Source organism: Aegilops tauschii, chromosome 7 (genome assembly GCF_002575655.3).
Source record: "Aegilops tauschii subsp. strangulata cultivar AL8/78 chromosome 7, Aet v6.0, whole genome shotgun sequence".
Lineage (NCBI taxonomy): Eukaryota > Viridiplantae > Streptophyta > Magnoliopsida > Poales > Poaceae > Aegilops > Aegilops tauschii.
The window spans coordinates 373,000,957-373,021,514 of NC_053041.3; the positions used below are offsets into that span (position 1 = coordinate 373,000,957).

General features: G+C 41.5%; 1 protein-coding gene and 1 long non-coding RNA gene across 3 annotated transcripts; both read left to right on the top strand.

Moving 5' to 3' along the window:
* The first annotated feature begins 5,058 nt into the window (after window positions 1-5,058).
* On the top strand, window positions 5,059-8,023 carry LOC109755461 (pre-mRNA-processing factor 39-1). The gene is made up of 6 exons (XM_073504148.1): window positions 5,059-5,217; window positions 5,350-5,571; window positions 5,701-5,778; window positions 6,245-6,474; window positions 7,299-7,466; window positions 7,578-8,023. The coding sequence occupies exons 1-6, from the start codon at window positions 5,059-5,061 to the stop codon at window positions 7,666-7,668; spliced, it is 948 nt and encodes a 315-aa protein (XP_073360249.1). The 3' UTR covers window positions 7,669-8,023.
* Window positions 8,024-11,405: 3,382 nt separating this feature from the next.
* On the top strand, window positions 11,406-16,730 carry LOC109755459 (uncharacterized). 2 transcript variants are annotated; one of them, XR_012188930.1, is made up of 6 exons: window positions 11,406-11,660; window positions 11,748-12,220; window positions 13,430-13,506; window positions 15,127-15,564; window positions 15,804-16,127; window positions 16,423-16,730. It is a non-coding gene; the product is annotated as an uncharacterized lncRNA (long non-coding RNA). The 2 variants fall into 2 exon arrangements; XR_012188931.1 differs by having other exon boundaries at window positions 11,422-11,660; window positions 11,756-12,220.
* The last annotated feature ends 3,828 nt before the right edge of the window (window positions 16,731-20,558 follow it).

Here is a 20,558-nt window from a genome sequence, read left to right on the forward strand (position 1 = left end):
CAATACGCTTTTTCCTGTGATTTTACGCCATCTATAATTTGTTAGTAGAAAAAAAGGTTCCGTAAAACGAGATGAAAAAATAATTGCTCGGCGCTGAACTCGAACCTGGGTATCCTTCATGTGAGCGGGCTTGGCTAGCCATGCGAACTATGGCCCGACTTTGAAAAAACCAAGGTTCAGATTTGAATGAACATGCGACGAGTAGATCCGAGCGAAACATTTGAAGGGAAATTTTCGTATTGGGCCACGGCTGGGCCTAATCAACACCCTCGCAAAAGGCCCGGCGGTATCGAACTCGTGACTTTCTGTCGTGACGAAAGGCTCGAGCAACCAACTAGACGTCCATATTTGATGTTAAATAATCCCACATTGTTCCTTTAGACCGAATCCTACCAGTTTATATATGTTAGCAAGTGTCATGTAACCAGCAAGACGCATAAGAAAAGAGACCGCGAGATGAATTGAGGGCTGTCTATTGAAGGAAATAATTGATGGTTGTCTATTAAAGGAAGGAATTGAGGGCTGAATATGAACAAAATAAAGTAAAGATGAATTTCCGGATTGTGGGCATAAAAGGAAGGAATTGAGGGCTGTGTCTATTTTAGGAAATAATTGATGGCGGTCTATTAAAGGAAAGAATTGATCCTTGTCTATTAAAGAAAGGAATTGAAGGCTGCCATGGGTATTAAATTATAAAGAAAGACAATTTACATGTGAGGAGATATTGCATTGCGTATTGGCCCATTAAATTATAAAGAAAGGAAATTTACATGTGATATTGCATTGGCGCCGAGATTTGGGGATGCTGCAATGCTCTGAACAAAAAAGGATAAATAGAGCAGATACAGTGAAGATAAATTATGATGGAACAAAAGAACAACGGTTCACCGAGAATATAATACGTTTTTCATACAATACGTTTTGTGCATGCTTCTAAAAAATAATTGCATTGTGTTTGCTGATCTGATGTTTGATTTCCATACACTTGCGCAAATTATGTATTTATTTACATTGCGATATTGATATGTCTTTTTCTTTTAGCTGGAGCCTTGGCGGTACATAAAATATGGCAAGCCTTGTTGTTTGAACACTTCTACTGAAAGGAATTGGGTATATACGCAACATGAGTGTGAACTTAATTTTTTGTGTGAGCCCATATTAAACCAGAAAAAACTTTCAAAGTTATGAGGGTCCCTGGATAAAGCCCACGGAGACAAGCTGGTGGGTGAACTTTTGTGCTCTAGAATTCTATAATTTCTTTATCTCTACCACATCGGTACATCTTACCTTCTGTGTGATATATTTTCTTCCATTGCAATGCCCGGGCCTATTTGGGATCCCACTAAAAACACATACACCACTCCTCTTCCATCCAGTGATAGCGCCAATCTGAAGTAGGCACCATCGAAGGACATCACTATGACTTTTTCAACTCTATACTCCATGGTCTGAACACCAACAATCGTTTTTTAAAACCACAGACATCAAACATGTGCTTTTTTAAAATAAAGAGTGTTTCAAATTGTTCTTGCTTTCAAAAAGTATTCACAGTTTTAAAGATGTTCATGCTTTAAAAAAAGCTGAAAATTCCAATACAATGTTCCATTTTTACATGAGTTCAAAAATATTCCCATTGCAATTAGAAATTAGAAATATTAAAAAATGTTCATTTTTTAAATAATAATATATTTGTTTTTCCGAAAATAAAAAATATAACCGATTGACAGACTATTCCATGCACTACTACTCTTCCATCAGATAGGGTGGCTCCTTCACATCCACAATTGATGCTTCGAAAAGCGATAATAAGTGTAACCTTATTACCAATGTTTATCAAGATTGGATATAAGAAATGGTGCTTGATGACACGCAGAGCAGGTTTTCTGAATTTTTTTCGCCCGGTGCAACGCACGGGCATTTTTATACTAGTAATAATAAAGTACGGATTGACTCTGTGGGTTCACCGTCGTAATAAGCTTTTACTATCTCCGCGACTCCCGTACAGTCTCAAGCTTCGACGGTTGGCAAGGTGGTATTAATCCATTGCTTATACAGGACACTTCCCGTATGTGTGTTTGCTGCTATGGGCCACCTCCTCTCCATTGCTTCTGGGCTTGTGCAGTTGTTGGGCCTGCTCTAGGGCTACATAAAATAGGGAAAGAAAAATGTTGGGGCTGGGATTCGAACTCGTGACATGTCCTAACTTCACCACGACAGTAACCAACTAAGCTAGAATTGTTTTCTGCCATTTTGGTGGGTTCACTGAGTATTACATAGTCCCACCTCGCTTCTGTAGAGTAAATTTTACCAATTTATATATGACCGTGAGTTTATGAGAATCATCGAGTCGGATCAAAAAGATATAATAAGAAAGAGGGGGCCAATAAAGGAAGGAGAAGGGATACATGCACGGCATGCATTTATCTGCACTGGTCAAAACGGGCTCGTGACATGTATCTGCACGGGCCACTGGGCAACACAAGAGTAAAGGAAGCTTATATCAGGCAACAATCTTACTGAATTTTACTGAATTGACACATCTTGGTTGTGAGAGAATTTTTATTTTATGGCAACCCACATGCATCAGAGTAGCTCGCAGAGGGAGGTGCTCACATCTACCTCGACAAGATTAGTTTTTTGAAGTTATAAATGGTGTGTTCTTTTTTTTGCAGGGTAGATACATTGCTTTGTTGGCACGGTTCAAAGATAACTCGTCGCCTTGGGTTAATCACTTTCGAAGCGCCATGGCCACGTGGACGGCCACCGTTCCTGGCGGTGGGAAGGAGCAAAAACAAAGGTGGTGCCGCGGATTGTGTGTGTGTGTGGGGGGTGCGGGAGGGTTCGGGGGTTGTGATATTTTTTCCCTCCCGTTGCAACGCATGGGCATGTGTGCTAGTAATAATAAAGCACGGATTGACTTTGTCGGGTTCACCGTCACAATACGCTTCTTCCTGTGAATTTACGCTTTCAGTTTTTTTGTCCGTCCGTTTCATCTATCTTTTTCTATCTGACAAGGTGGTATTAATCTTACTACGTCCCCAACTAGCTCTGGTGTTTGAATCGTCATCCCTGTTGCGTCACCCAACTGGGCCTAAATCCACGTAATATGGGCCTATTTTTTAAATAAAGTTATATGGGCCAGCTGGTCCTGTGGGGTAGTGGTTAGCGTAAAATAAAAATAGATTTCGTATACATCAACAGCCAGCTAGCGCTTCTCGTACGTACGTCGTCGATCGGTCGCTACTATAGCAGGAGCAGCCCGGATAATTTTCGTACGTCTGTCGCCAAGCTGGGCCTCGCCAGTGTGTTATGGGCCAACTGGTCCTGATGTGCTGATGTAACAACTTTTAAGGATGCCACCAACTAAGCTATTTTTCTTTGTGCAAAAAAAAAGGCCAGTATTCTAAGTCATAGTCCCACATTGCTTTTTGACATCAAATCACACCTATTTATATACACGTGAGTTGCCACAATCAACAAGCCATGGCATCAATAAATAAAAAGAGGGTTCGTTTAAGAGAAACGAGGAAATTAACTCAGCCTCGGAAAGAAGCATGGGGTGCCTGCCGGGCATGCGCATGCATGTCCAATCAAAATGCGACGCTGCATGTGTCTCGATGAAACGGCTCGACCAGAATTATGAGCCAAATCAACCTGCTACTCTTGGTGAGACGTGTTCAGCGGGAAGATGACTAAATCTTTGAGAATAAACTTGGGCACGTGCGTGTAATCTGATCACACTCGAAATCCAATTAATATGAGTGACACATTTAAAATGTGTTTATATGCCTATTGAAAATGTTATATAATTTTTTTAAATCGTTCATGCATTTAAAATTGTTAGTGTGGTTTTAAGAAAAGTTTTCACGTATTAAAATAATGTTCATATAAATTGAAAAATGTTCACCCTTTCTCAAAAAATGTTCATGTAATTCTAAAAAGTGTTCACATACATACAAATATCCGTAATTTAAAAAATATTTATGCTCTTTAAAAAGGTCCATGTGATTTAAAAAGTCTTTATGTGTTTTAAATGGAAGGTTGATGCATTTTGAAAAACAACATGTACAATTTAAAAGTGAATGGGTGTATGAGGGACGACGTATGGACTAGGTGTAAGCCGTAGAACGGGAAGGGCGACTGTCACGTCCAACTTGAGGAGATTAGTTTTAAAAGTATTAGACATTGACTTGTGATGGCGTGGTTCAATGTCAGCTGCGCGTGGAGTAATCGAGATCATCATCATGGGATCAACCACGTCGAAGGCATTGCGTTCTGACAGATTAAAATACTCTTCAAAATATTTAACTATCAGACACTAACTCAAAATATAACATGTTATATATGAAAATTTCCTGAGAAAAAATGTGTATAAATTTTAAATATATATACATGCATACCTGAAAAATTCTTTCAATGGACTGTTTTCTTACGTCGCATTCATTCGAGTAAGGCACTCAGAGTAAAACAGATCGAGGCTCCAGTCATTAAGATGGCCCTCAAAGTAGCCCTTGACCTCCACCTCTCCTTTCTAACTGGCATTTGCTCAGTATGATGATGAAAACCACAACCTCGTGTACATAATAAAACTTGCAAAATGGCGAAAGGATGAATAGGTTGATGACAATGAGGGGACGGAGCAACTGTGATAAGTGGCGAAATATAAGTTTTGTTACCCGTTGCAACGCACGGGCTTTTTTGCTATTCTTTCCCTAATAATAAAGCACGGATTGACTTTGTCGAGTTCACCGTCACAATACGCTTTCTTCTCATGTCATAATACGCTTTTACGATTTATAAAGACAAACTCATAATATAAACAAGGTGGTACTAATTTGGGGTCCGTTGGTACGTCACGTCTGTTTCTTCGTGCGTTGAACGGCTGGGCCTTCGTCCCGCCTGGCCCTTTCCGTGAAAAATACGTGCCCGATCCGGACTTCACGTTTCGTTTGTGGGCTGGGTTGACTCACGGTCACGGAGGAAGCAGTTCTGTAAAAAGAAATACAGCAGCACGGGCTCTCCTCACCTCAAAAAAAAAAGCACGGGCTCTCCTCCTCGATGCCTACGACAACGGCGCCGGCGCCACCACCTCGCGCGGCCGCGCGGCCGGTATTCTTCCCCGGCCGTATCCCGAGCCACCACGCGCCTCCTCCCCTGCCGCTCCGCCGCCATGCCGGGACGGCGTACTGGGCCTTGCCGGACGCCGAGGACCAGCGGGTCAATGCCGCCGCCCACTCCGGCCTCCACCACACCAGCCCGAACCATTGCTCGTGGGCGCGTGGGGATGGAGAACCCCAACGGCCACGCGGAAGCTGAAGCGGGGGCAGGTCTGGGCAGCGACCCGTCCAGGCTCCCCCACCGTCGCCCTTGGACGCCGTGGAGGCGGGTCTGGGCAGCGACCCGGCCGAGGTTCTCCCACCGCCACCCCCGCATCTCCCGGGGGGCGCCCCTTACGACAGGGCGCAGACAGCCAGCGGATCCGCGTACGGGACCTCCGGCGAGGCAACGGGCTACCAGGCCGCGGGGGCCACGGAGGACGGCGCCGCCGCCGTCGAGATGGCCGATCCCATGGTTCCCTAGCAGTCGTATGAGGATGGTAATGTTGCTGAGGCAGAAGCCTTCTCTATCTGGTTTCGTTGCCTGCCTGCTACTTTGTTGCTAATAGGTTGTTGCTTTCAGTGGAAGAGGCTAGGTTAATTATGGGATGTTGTCACCTTGGATTGCTTAGACGTCGATGCTTGGACCGCACTTATTGAAGAGACGGAGAGGATTGCTGAGGTGAAATTGAAATTGTTGCCTTACCATACAGTGCATTGTTCTCCTTTTTGCAACTTGCTGTATGGATGTGTCATAATTTTCAGCAGCTTATCCTCTTTTTGTGCCCACATGCGTTACATATTCCTGTGGTCATATGCAATCGATCTGTATCTTGTGGACCACAAAGTTATGCCAATCTTTGTTATGCATGGATGGTCACTCGCTCCCTTGTTTTTGTTTAGCACATTTTCTTTCTACATTTCTCTGTCTTGTAGGATCCCAGTATATTTTCTTTTTGACTTCATGGGCCTTGTTCCCTGTAGTAGTTTCATCATTGTCCTACTGTAGTCTTGTCAATCTGTCCTTATTCGTGTTCTAATGGACAACACTAGATATAAATTTGTTCTGTTTGGTTAACAAAATAAAATGGATTTTTAATGATAAACAAATTTATGCTAATGGCATATTTTTGTGTATTCCTGGTCAGAGCGACATATTAAAAATACGGAAAGTGTATGATGCATTCCGTGCGGAGTTCCCTCTGTGCTTTGGCTATTGGAAGAAATATGCAGATCATGAAGGCCGTCTAGATGGTGTCAATAAAGTTTTTGAGGTGTATGAACGGGCAGTTCTTGCAGTTACTTATTCAGTGGACATATGGTGTAATTATTGTCAGTTTGCGATCTCAACATACAATGACCCAGATGTCATCAGAAGGTAGCAATTGAATACCCAAACTATTATAATGAAGTTTTTAACTTCTTTTTATGTCTTGACTTTAGTTAACTACTGCATTTTAGGCTGTATATATATACAGGAATACATGACGAGAAGTGATTTTACAATTCTTAGTACCTGAACATGAATGCTTGATGAAATGCTTTATAATATAGCACTGTATTTTCGCAGTCGTTGTGATAGTGTAGGCCATAGAGATGTTGCATATATTCAAATTTTGGCTTAGGCAGTGTGTTATAGACTCCGTGCATGTCTGCTAGTTGTAATGACTAATCTCTCTCCATGAAGTACATAATCTGTTTGACCTTTTTCCTTTTGTAGCAGCTATAATCTGTACTCCCTTCATCTGGGTTTGTAGGGCTTGCACAGGCTTTTAGGTCCTCAACATGCTATATGCCACCGAAAGTATGTCTAGAAACTTCATTCGAATACAAATCCAGTGGTATGCTTTTGCTGGTATATACATATGTTTAGTCAAATTGTCGAGTTCGTAAAATATCCGCTCATGCCCTATAAACCTGGATAGAGGGAGTATAAGTATTTTCATATAGCCAATATTAGTCATTTAGCGCATTAACTAAGTGGCCAATTTGGAGATCACATGTTTGTGCTATACAAAGTACTGAAGTCTAGATCTTTCAAGAAAAATACAGTCCTCCTTCGTTGCAAATGTAGCTTTCACTGTTTGACCATGCAAACCACCATTCATTTAGTGTTCCTGGAACTATCTAATGTTTCTTTTTCTCGGGATTGATTGTTTCATTCTTTCATCAGCAACTAAACCCACTGTGTTTTTTCCACAGACTGTTTAATCGGGGTTTGGCATATGTTGGAACAGATTATGGTTCCAATACTTTGTGGGATGAGTACATCAAGAATGAAGAATCACTTCAAGCATGGAGTCATCTAGCTGTGGTATACACAAGAATACTAGAGCACCCTATAAAACAGCTTGATCGGTACTTTAATTGGTGAGTCATTGACATTATTTATGCATTTAAGTACTTAAGTATGTTTTCTTGTCAGTTGCCACTTCTACTTGTATTATGACTTATCTACTATGTCATCCTAAAATAGTACAGTGTGCAGGCATCCCAAAATTTCGCTCCAGATGACTCATTTATTCCACTGAAAAACACTCGCTCTAAACAACATCACCATGAAATTATTTGATCTGGCAAGTGTTGTGTGTTGTGTCGGCTCTGATTCAGTTGCAATTGAGTTTGTGTTGTTATCGCGGAAGAATATTGTTCTCACTTATGGTGACTAGAGTAGTGAAATTATGATCAATGACTAGCAATTTATGCTAACTGACTGCTTACTTTGGGGAGTGTGGATGACTGTCATTTTCTATGTGCTTACTCTATGTAATCACTATAGAGTTTTTTGCTTTCAACCAGTACAAGGCTATGTGGAGAAAGTATGTAGAAATTCAAATGGAATTCCTGACACTATGTAAGTTTGGTTTCGCAAGTAATTGAAGAAATGCTCCAAGAATAAGGCCACCATCAATATATTTGTTCTTTTATGGGCAAAAGAGTCTGCACGTGCATTATCACTTTTTATTTGTTGAGAAGTTTCTTACCTTTGTGTTGGTCAATTATTTTTACGTAGATTTTGATAATGTATTTTTAGCTAAGATGCATTAGATCATTGTAGTATAGTCGAATGGGATGTTCTAGATGAACATTTGTGTACTATTTGTGGCGAACATATCTCCAATTGTATTATTGGAAATTAAGGAAAATTTTGGCGTTTGCTACGTAGCCAAACACTAAAGAGGCATGTGGGGACACGCGCATGACTCACCCTCCCTCCAGGAAACAAGTCCACAACATTACAAGTCAAAAGCGAGCGGGAGTATCGGGGCGTTATATGGACTTGATGCATGAGTAGATCGGTGTACAGACTAGGTGCAGGACTAGCTCACAGAGGGCGATCCTCATATCTAGCTTGACGCGATTATTATTTGAAGTTATAAACATTTCCTTGAGCTTTTCAATGAAAAGTGTGTCATGTGGTGGTTGACCTCATCACGTTGGAATTGATTGCGTTCCAACATGCTTTGATCAGGTAAACAACACAAGCATCGTTGTAAGAGCTTAATGAAGGATAAGTGGCAACACGGGCGGGCTATCATGTTGACATAGATGTCATGTTAAAAATACTAGACATGGACGAAAGAAGCCTCATTGGGTTAGAGAGAGTTTTCTTTCTCCCGTTGCAACGCACGGGCATTCTGCTAGTCTTTCCCTAATAAGAAAGCACGGATTGACTTTGTCGGGTTCACCGTCACAATACGCTTCTTCCTGTGAATTTACGCTTTCAGTTTGAATTTAGACATATAGGCGAGGTGGTACTAATTAACAGCTCCTTATGTTTTTTCCTTAATATAAACCCGCAGTCCTATTTTATTGATCTATTTGGGCCAATGAAGTCAGCCCATTACATCCAGCCCACCACTCTTGTCCGTTCGTTCATAGCGTGTTCCTGCCGACTCGTGAATAGAATCATACGGACTCTGAGAACCAATCCAATCGCCATCGCCATAAAGATGAATTAATCCTCTCGATTTCCTCAGATCGCATCTCTAGAATCGAATCGGAACAAATCGATAAACCTAAAGATCTGTCGGGTGCAAGGCTGCCGACCCGAGGCACGCCTCATGTACCATGGCGCCGGCCGGGAATCCGTATTGCTCACCGCCAACGATCTCACGAGGGCCATGCGGAGCGACTGCTGCAGCTGGGCCTCATGTAGCATGGCGCCGGCAGGGAATCCATACTCGAGGTCGACCCAAGGTTCCTGCGAATTTTGAGGAGAGACGCGGTGATGCTTCTGCTGTTGGGCCTAGCGCAGCCAACCAAACCAGGGGAAAACGAAGGCCACTGTGTAGATCCTGGCGTGTTCAGTGCCGCTTCCGGATGTGCCGGCGTTCATGTTGCTGGCGCAGCGGTGGAACGACGAATACACCGGCCACAGAATTGCAGTCTGATGCGTATATAAATTTGATGGAAGGGCTTATCAAGAGACAGAAAGGACATACAAAAACAAATATGTGCAGGGCGAAAGGCAGTATAGAGAGCAGCAGAGTGGCACAGAGGTCCAAGGAAACTCGCGGCCAATTCATACCTTTAACTCCGCCAATCGGATCAAATTGCCGGCGCCGATTGGATCACATTGTCAGTGTCGGTGTCGCCGGAGTGAACGCCTCAGCGTCCTACTTGCCTGGTGCTTCCGCCTCTGCCAAACGGATCCTCAAGTGAGAAGCAGCCGACTACTTGCATGTATCATTGACTTGATCTGAGGGGAACATGCCAAGCCGCAACTCTCAAGCAGGAACTGTCGTCCTCTCTTTGCGTGTGTAGTTGCACGGTCTGCTCTATCTCCTCTCTTACTCCTGTTCTATTTGACTGTTAGCATTGTTAATCTTCTCCAGGCTTTAGAAGAGTACATGCCAGCTAGAATTCGTGAAAGAAAGTTATTATCCAATCCTACAATGTTTTGCTTTGGTTTTCAGATGGTGTTTTTTGATTGATTCATCATGCGTGACGTTGCATGCAGTGATCTGAGAAATAAAGTCTGATTTATTTGTGCTAACGAGGACGACACAATGCTGAGGTAGGCTGGGTTACACCTATGTTTAGAGATAAGGCTGAGATAAATGTTCAGAGTATGTTCATGGTCTGATTGCATGAGCATCCATGCCGGTGGCGTATGCTTGGTATGAGGTGGTGTATGTGCTGCACCTGATGGCCGTGGCGTGCCTCCTGTAAGCTAACTCCTTACTTCTTTGGAGGTCATGCAGTGATGCTATGGGCACAGAGAATCTGAAGGTTAGTAATTTAGTACTTAGCTCTTCAATTCTTCTTCGATTAAGAACATTGTTGATTTTCATGACTTAGTGTACTTCTAGGTGCTAAGAAAATAAATCAACCATATTGGGCCATCTGCGATAGCTAAACGAACCATGTGAAAGTGGAATGCATTACATTTTCAGAGAAAATTTACAGTAGCACAATGTACGACATAAGGGGCATATAGACGATGTTAGGTTGAAAGAATTGTTAGCCTCAAGCTGTAAAACATGACTATAAGAGGATTATACGAACTATAAGATGGACATACGTGTACAAATGATATTGTGGAATTTATTTGAGAGCACAATGGGCACATGTTTGCGCAGATTACTGGTGTAAGCAACTTTGGAGAGCTTGATTTTGACTTGGTTCGATAATTAAGAGATGTAGAAAGTTAAATTTAATCTCTAGAAATTCTGATAGAAACTTTATTTATCATTTTGGGGGCACATTTTGTACTCTGCTCCATGTACAACAAATCACTGGATTCTCGGGACACAAAGAAAAAGAAATATCATATTGGTTTAAATTATTTTGTAACATTTTGGTTGAATTTATATGACTTTGCTCCTTAATTATTTACATTGATTTATGTACAACAATATGAGTGCTGCCTTCTAGAGGAGCATCAAGCTCTAACACTATACACTTGCTCAAGAAGATCGAAAGCATCAACACCGAGGGAGAGATGGAGGGAGAGAGATAAGTATTATCCCCGTTGCAACGCACGGGCTCTTGTGCTATAATAATAATAATAATAATTATATATATATATATATAATAATAATAATAAAGCACAAATTGACTTTGTCGGGTTCATCGTCACAATACGCTTTTTTCGGTGAATTTACGCTTTCAGTTTCCAAAAAACCCATATTCGAGGTGGTACTAATTTTTTGCTTAGGTAAGGTAATTTTCGGTTTCATCGGCTCCAAGTCACGTTTTCCCGTCGTACATAGCGGCAGATTCACTCGGTCACGCCTCCCTCTCAGCCCACACGTCACCTACATGGGCCTCAGCCCACCGAATCGAATCCAGCAGCCAGGCAAGCCGATAGGAGTGACAGAAAAAAAATACATGTGTCCACACACGGAGCACGGGCTCTCGCCTCCTCTCCCTCTCGCCCACGAACCCGCCGCCGCCGCCGCCGCCACCCACGTCGGCCGCTTCTCCGGCGACCTCCGGCGCCGTGCAGCACGCCCCCTAGCTCCCCACGGTCCACGCCTCCCTCCCCTCCGGCCAGAGTCTCCGCTCCCGTCCTCTACCGCCCGCTCGCAAGCCCATCCCCCATGGCTAGGGTTTCGGGTAGGGCTTCGCCGTCACGTCTCCGGCTGCCCCAAGTTCGTTCCTCGTTCCTTCTTGGTCTCCCTTTATCTAACTAATCATGTTTAGGTTTTTAGGGGAGAAACGAGGGGAGGTATAGCAGGGCGTTGTGCTGCTGGTTGCTCGGGTGAAAGATGGGGTGCGGACATTTGCGGGAGTGGGGGGGATCGATGAGGACGAGGACGGTCTGGTGCGCTGCTGGTGCGGAGAGGGCAGGGGAGAGGGATGGCTGCTGCGCTGCTGTTAGCTGCATATAATACTGCTCCTTTCCTGTTGTTTGTTGATTGATGCTGCTGCTACTGCTTCTACTTTGATGCAGTTGCTGCTAATCTGATGTGGAGGACGTGCAGGGACGGACGACGAGCGAGCAGAGGATTTATCCGGGACCTAAATTTGGCAGGTAAAAATTGGTCTGTTTGCCGCTAGCTGGCTTCATGTGATGCTATAGTGTGCTATGGAGAGGTACAGAGGTTATTGTACAGGACCATGAAGGTTCATGATTGGCAATTGATCTTGGGCTATGGAACTGCAATGTCTACTCGGTAAGTTCCCTTACCACTGTATCTTTTTATGCCAGCAAGAATTATTTTACAAGCAAAGCCAGCATTTGAGTGTGTGCAGAGATGTCTCAAAAGGATAATAGCTCTGCCGGAGCTATACATTTGATGGAGCCATCTAAATATTTTGGACTTACAAAATTACAGTGTAGAATTGGCTTTCATCTTGCTAAATCAAATTTACTTATTTTAAAAACTCTATAATAACTCTAAACAACATATGTTGTACAATCCAGGAAGTTTATTTACATTTGATTATATCACTTTGATGTGAGATGGGTTGTAAATACTGGTCACTAAATAATATCAACACTGGTTCCCCATCCCACACCTTCTTCCGTTGCAACGCAGAACCGGTTCCCCATCCCGCACCTTCTTCCGTTGCAACGCACAACCGGTTCCCCATCCCGCATTTTCTCCTGTTGCAACACACAGGCTCAGTGTTACATTACCGTAATGTATTCTGAAGCTTCAAGTTTCGCTGTTGCTTAAAACCAACAAGGAACAATTAGCATTTTCCCCTAACACTGCAAGCTTGGCAGACTTTGTTGTGCATGCAATGCAACTACATATTCTCTCATTACTTTAGTCAAATTTTTTGTCTATGCGTTTCTGGGTCTGCTTCTTGCATTTTTTGTGAAACTAAGACAGTGAAGGCTGGTGAAGGAAAAACACTTGATTTCAACTGTTCTGTATTGACAGTTTCTGGAAAAAAATGACTAAATATTTCTGTACAATAATTTGACAAATTTTAGTGCATGTGCTGCATGTTGTAAGTTGTGCCATGATTTCGGTCTACTGTGTCATAAAGTTCATACCTGGATGATAATGTGTGCCATGATTCTCACTAATAATGTCAGAAAGATTCCAGGCAGAAATGAAAGTCTCTATAGTCAACCCCCCAACCAAAAAGAAAACAGACCACTTATTCAGCACAGATTGAATGTAAAGAGTTATACATGCTTTTTTTGTTGATAATCTTTAGTGTAAACTCTTTTCTTTTTGCTCGATTTCCATATCTATGCACTTTTCGTATGGTATAATAAGAAACAAAATCCGTTTATTGGCTTATTATGATCAAAACTGAGAGTATATGCGCCACTGTTAGTGGTCAGATAGAGTTGGAATGTTATGCTTCACTGTAATTGCTTTACTGAATCTATAGACTAAGAAAATTTCCATTTCTTGTGTCAGGCAAATGGGTGAGCTCTCACATCCCTCTCGGTCTCCTTTGATTTGTTGCAGATCTCTTCGAAGTCCATGACCTCTCTGTATGTTGATTGCACCCATGTACTATATACTTCCAATTTCTTCTGTATCGTGTATATGCCAATTGTTTTCCTTTACTTTGTGCACAATGATTGTGCTCTAGCACTAATATAAATTTCGGATTCATAATTGCAGCCTATCATTAATTTGCCGCAAAACTACAACCAATGTCAAAATCCTTATTTTAGTCAGGACAATTAACTATTTAAAAACCCAAAACTAGCTGCATTCAGTATTTGACAGGTTAATTCCATCATTCAGTATTTGGAGTAGATGCTACAGTTATGATGAAACAGTAGGATTCCTGTAATTGTGCACAGCAGCAGCGAGTCGCTCTAAATTTCTACATGACACCGAACTTCAAACAGAACGCCTCCATAGTTGATGATGTGCTCTTAGATTATTAGTTTCTTTGAATTGCCCTGCGTCCATTAGATTAAGGTTATATGCAAACGTATAGATAGATGTATCAATCCATTCAGACACAGTTTTCTGTTTCCTAGCCTCCATGTGTATGTAATATTATTATTTTGGAAAAGGATCATTTATTAAGGCAACAAGCCAACACAAATAAAAAAACCTGGCCGCTACATGTTACTAACTCTAAACTGAAAAGGTTCTAAGTCAACTGACTTGACCGGAGCTCTATCTTAAAGATTTGATTATAACAGAGTTTGGCAGGTTTCCCCGCAAAGAAAAAAACAGAGTTTGGCAGGTTAGGTGAGACACGTCATTAGATTTGTTATGAGCATTGCGATATCCTAGGTTAGACAGGTAAGCAAATTAATCAAAATTTTCATTTAACATGCAGTAGAAACAAATATATGTCATTGTCAATATCAGTGTGCCGGTGAAGAAACTCAGTCACTGCCAAAGTACTGTCCTCCCATGCTAAAGCTGAAAAAAACTGCATGCACATTTGTTTGTTTCAGCACAAGAAAACATTCAAACTTAATATACCTATCGCATCTCATGGTGTATGATTAACTAGCTCTTGGTTGTTTCTATTTCCAAAATTTATTATTCATGGTCGGTTATTGCCGTTTTAATACAATCAACCTTTTCAAATATATTTGGATTATATTAGGAAACTGCAGCTATGTGTTTCTGAGTTAGAGCTCCTAACAGACTGCTTCTGCCTCCTTACTTGCTTCCATTCTAACTTTAGATCGTTATTAAGATGGACCTCCGAGCCATATAGTCCATAAGGAAGTGTTGAGATACTTGTAGATCATGCAAGTGAAGAGTGGCTTTAATACTTTTGAGTGGACATAAAGTAATTTTAAGATCAATAGTTGATGTTCTCTCTTAAAAAAAGACTGACAATTGATGCCAACGACCCGAATGGTCCAACACACAATATTTATTCTTCTTCGTAAAATAATTATGTTTTCTAATTATTATATAGGAGGGCACATCAAATGTTTTCATTTGGTGCATCAGTTCAAAGCAAGCCAGAAACATTAAGTCTTCTATTTTTGTAGATCAGAATCCTAGATGTGGTCAGTTTATAGTATCATTTTTCCGGTACCTCTGTTCTGCATATATTTCTCAAACGAATTCTGCCATCGATTAGGAGTGAAATAGCCATGACATTTACAAGCTTTGTCTTCCATGCTCAGGTCAATGATACCTGAAATTCTTGGGACTTCTTTCGAACCGAAACATTAGAAGATAAGCTTGTGGTGACTTTATGAGGTTTTGGCATTGGACCGTTTGAAACTTTAGATTGGCAGAGAGAGACCCTGGTGCTCTGAAGGATGTTGAATTTGAGATCAAAAAATATTGTTGTTAAATAATCTTTGCTTCTTTCAATTGGAAAAGTTAGCGCTGTTGGGAGTTTGATGTTGCAGTGGGCCTTGGCAGTGGCGAGGTAGGTGCCGGCGAGGTAGGCGACATCGTCGACGAGGGCCATCATGGCCTCCACCTGCGCCCTCTTGCAGGTGGACTGCTGGTCATCGATGCGGCGGGTCGGGCTCTTGCAGCAACATCTACGATATTCTCTGGACGAGCTGCAGGTAGGCCAGGCTGTAGATGAGGATTCGACGACCACCACCGAGGTATGGCCTCCTCTCCTTGCCCTTGGGCTGGCATCTCTAATCAGGTTGTAATCTGCTGCTGTAGTGTTGCTCTTCTTTGATTTGGGGATTCCTATGGGATCTATTTTTGATTGGTCAAAGCTGGTTTGTTGGCCACCGGTTGGTTTAACATGATGCTGTAATGCACTACGGAGAGATATGTTATTCCAGTACAAGTGGCCGGCCAGTTAATTTGAGGATTTTTGCCTTTTGTTCTTCAGGCCTATAGCTTGTGGTTTCAGTCCGACAGTTAAAAGTTGCATTGGCTTGTAAAAATTCACGTGACTGGACCACTAGGTGAGGATGATCTCATATGGAAAATACTGCTCCATGGTATTAAAATCTGTTATAGGTGTTGGAAGTCAATGCTAGGAGCTCCTGGGATGTGCTCATGCATGCTTGGTCGGAACCTTTTCTTTCGAATCAATTGATGAACCGATGGCATCAGATATGCCGTATGTGTACTCCACTACGTACGACAGGGTGAAAACAAGTTTGATCGATGGAGATGGATTTCTATCCTGTTGGTGCAATTGTATGTTCAGGTGGTTCTTTCATGTTCATTTTCTCTCTAGCTTCTTGATGTTTTCTTTCTCAGGTGTAATTTAGTTGCCATTTGTAATAGCCAAATTTTCATGTCAAACATGATTTGAAGATTTTCTATGCCAGTTGACATGTCATTTATTTTCTAAACAACCTATTGTTGATGGTGTTCGGTCTCCTTTCTGACATCTTCCAAGAATAAGTTCTCATGTTCAGTAAATGCAATTTAGTTGATTATTTTGAATTATTGTAGTAGGTTAATAGGACTTAATTGTACTTAAATTTTGTTTTCCACAGGGATACAAACAACAGTGTAACGAGTCTAGAAATCTACATCTTAATACTGCCCTATTTTCGGAGATTCGAATCTTCATGGCTATCATAATGGTTCAAAACTCCATTTGACCTTGGAAGGGATATGTTCTTCATATGTTTTTGTAGCCCTTGCATGAACTATTTTAAGACATGTTATTTACATTAAGGTCACCAATGTGCACCTTTCAGTCGAAACACAGTGCAAGGCTCCTTTCTTATGTTGATAATATACTTGGCAAACATTTCAGAAATAACATTTTATAGTTCTGGTTTGACCTACATGACACAAATTAAATTTTGTTTTTACTTTTCCTTTAGTTGTCCACTTTTAGAAATTTTAATGTCAGTTTTTTGTCAATTTTTCACACTGTGAATCCAACAAACACCTTCAGATAAAATAAATAAGAGGTATTATATGTCTGTTTACTAAAGCCTTGAGAGGCAATGGCAGACTGGCACTAAATAGCCTTATTTACATTCAGTACATCGCTGAATACATGCACAAGTAAACCAAAGTCGCAATCATGCGAAGGTATAAACGAGACCAACACATTCCAATAGAGCTACAAACCTGGTGTGCAATCATTGCATCATGAGGATCAGAAGAAGATCGTCTAGACTAAACCTAGTGTCTTGTGAGATTGCAGAAACCTCTTGCGAGGCTTTGCATACAGACATTGTTGTGAGTTTTACGAGTTTGTATTCCGTTTCTACTTTGGAATTGCGTCGTGCATCTTGGTGAGTAACTTCAGTGAGTTTGTTTTGCATAGACTTATACAAATACAAATGTTTGCTTCCATTGAGCATCTTGTGTAGAGTTAATTCTACACTTTGAAGGTTTTTTTTTGCTTTTCGGGAAACTAAAGTAGTTTATCTTGATCCAAATCTAATAATAAATTTTGACCAGTTCCTGTATAATCAATGGAAGCGGCATATATTTCTCTGGATTAATCAGCTTGATTGATAAGCTTTTTTTTTGCAATATGTATCTGATGAAATAACAACAGGTAAACTAACTATAAGTAATTTTGTAAAACTATTGCAATGCACGGGCTATAGTTCATGGTTTGGACAACAACCCGGGCATATTTACTAGTTATTTTTAATTAAGTCATTAGCTTGCTCCATTGTTCCGGAGAGCAGAGTTTTAGTCATCTTGCCCGTGAGTCATGGTTCGCAAGTATTAAATGATTCATAATCAAGTGATTTCAAAAGTCCATATCCGCATGGAGTTTCTTCATGCGCTTTACACCAATATAACCTAAACGGTTGTGCCACAAATATGTCGCACTATCATTATCAACTTTGCATCTTTTGGCATCAATATTATGAATATGTGTATCACCACAATTGAGATTTAATAAATCATTTACATTGGATGTATGACGATAGAAGGTTTTATTCATGTAAACAGAACAACAATTATTCTCTGACTTAAATGAATAACCGTATCGCAATAAACATGATCCAATCATATTCATGCTCAACGCAAACACCAAATAACATTTATTTATGTCCAACACTAATCCCGAAGGTAGAGGGAGTGTGCGATGGTGATATTATCAACCTTGGAATCACTTCCAACACACATCGTCACCTCGCCCTTAACTAGTATTTGTTCATTTTGCAACTCCTGTTTCGAGTTACAAATCTTAGCAACTGAACTGGTATCAAATACCCAGGGGCTACTATGAACACTACTAAAGTACACATCAATAACATGTATATCAAATATACCTTTGTTCACTTTGCCATCCTTCTTATCCGCCAAGTTTTTTGGGGCGTTTCGCTTCCAGTGACCATTTCTTTTGCAGTAGAAGCACTCAGTTTCGGGTTTGGATCTAGCTTTGGGCTTCTTCACGGGAGTGGCAACTTGCTTGCCATTCTTCTCAAAGTTCCCTTTTTTCCCCTTGCCTTTTTCTTGAAACTAGTGGTCCTGTTAACCATCAACACTTGATGCTATTTCTTGATTTCTTCCTTCGCTGATTTCAGCATCGCGAAGAGCTTGGGAATCGTTTTTCGTTGTCCCTTGCATATTATAGTTCATCACGAAGTTCTAGTAACTTGGAGATAGTGACTAGAGAACTCTGTCAATCATTATCTTATCTAGAAGATTAACTCCCACTTGATTCAAGCGATTGTAGTACCCAGACATCCTGAGCACATGCTCACTGGCTGAGCTATTCTACTCCATCTTGTAGGCAAAGTACTTGTCAGAGGTCTCATACCTCTTAACACGGGCATGAGTCTGAAATACCAATTTCAGCTCTTGGAACATCTCATATGCTCTGTGGCGTTCAAAATGTCTTTGAAGCCCCGATTCTAAGCCGTAAAGCATGGCGCACTAAACTATCAATTAGTCATCATATCGAGCTTGCCAAACGTTCATAACGTCTGCATCTGCTCCTGCAATAGGTCTGTCACCTAGTGGTGCATCAAGGACATAATTCTTCTGTGCAGCAATGAGGATAATCCTTAGATCACGGACCCAGTCCGCATCATTTCTACTATCATCTTTCAACTTAGTTTTCTCTAGGAACATATAAAAAACATAGGGGAGCTACAACGCGAGCTATTGATCTACAACATAATTTGCAAATACTATTAGGACTAAGTTCATGATAAATTAAAGTTCAATTAATCATATTACTTAAGAACTCCCACTTAGATAGACATACCTCGAGTCATCTAAATGATTACGTGATCCATATCAACTAAACCATGTCCGATCATCACGTGAGATGGAGTAGTCTTCAATGGTGAACATCTCTATGTTGATCATATCTACTATATGATTCACGCTCGACCTTTCGGTCTCCGGTGTTACAAGGCCATGTCTGTACATGCTAGGCTCGTCAAGATTAACCCGAGTATTCTGCATGTGCAAAACTATCTTGCACCCGTTGTATGTGAACGTAGAGCTTATCACACCCGATCATCACATGGTGTCTCGGCACGACGAACTTGGCCATCATCATCTTGTGCCTTTGATCTCCATCTCCAAAGCACCGTCATGATTCCCATCGTCACCGGCTTGACACCTTGATGTCCATCGTAGTGTCGTTGTCATCTCGCCAACTATTGCTTCTACAACTATCGCTAACGCATAGTGATAAAGTAAAGCAATTATATGGCGTTTGCATTTCATACAATAAAGCGACAACCATAAGGCTCCTGCCAGTTGCTGATAACTTTTACAAAACATGATCATCTCATACAATAACGTATATCACATCATGTCTTGACCATATCACATCACAACATGCCCTGCAAAAATAAGTTAGACGTCCTCTATTTTGTTGTTGCAAGTTTTACGTGGCTGCTACGGGCTTCTAGTAAGAACCATTCTTACCTACACATCAAAACAACAGCGGTGATTTATCAAGTTTGCTATTTTAACCTTCAACAAGGACAGGCCGCAGTCAAATTCGATTCAACTAAAGTTGGAGAAACAGACACCCGCCAGCCACCTTTATGCAAAACTAGTTGCATGTCTGTCGGTGGAACCGATCTCATGAACGTGGTCATGTAATGTTGGTCCGGGTCGCTTCATCCAACAATACCGCCGAATCAAAATAGGACATTGGTGGTAAGCAGTATGATGATCACCGCCCACAACTCTTTGTGTTCTACTCGTGCATATCATCTACGCATAGACCTGGCTCGGATGCCACTGATGGGGAATGTAGCATGCAATTGCAAAAATTCCCAACGCTCACACAAGATCTATCTCGGAGATGCATAGCAACGAGTGGGGGAGAGTGTGTCCATGATACGTCTCCGTCGTATCTACTTTTCCAAACACTTTTGCCCTTGTTTTGGACTCTAACTTGCATGATTTGAATGGAACTAACCCGGACTGACGCTGTTTTCAGCAGAATTGCCATGGTGTTATTTATGTGCAGAAACAAAAGTTCTCGAAATGACCTGAAACTCCACGGAACATCTATTTGGAAATAATAAAAAAATCCTTGCAAAAGATGAAGACCAGGGGGCCCACACCCTGCCCACGAGGGTGGGGGGCGCGCCCCCTACCTCGTGGGCCCCCTAATTGTTTGAACTTTTTGTGATGATTGGCATATCCTTGTTTGAGCAGAATTTGAGTAGAACTATGGCAA

Excerpts from the sequence above, each read along its gene's own strand:
- LOC109755461 (XM_073504148.1), top strand. The coding sequence starts at position 5,059 with ATGCCTACGACAACGGCGCCGGCGCCACCACCTCGCGCGGCCGCGCGG. Across the intron at positions 5,779-6,244 it reads AGACGGAGAGGATTGCTGAG|AGCGACATATTAAAAATACG; the intron begins GTGAAATTGAAA and ends ATTCCTGGTCAG. Across the intron at positions 6,475-7,298 it reads GACCCAGATGTCATCAGAAG|ACTGTTTAATCGGGGTTTGG; the intron begins GTAGCAATTGAA and ends TTTTTTCCACAG.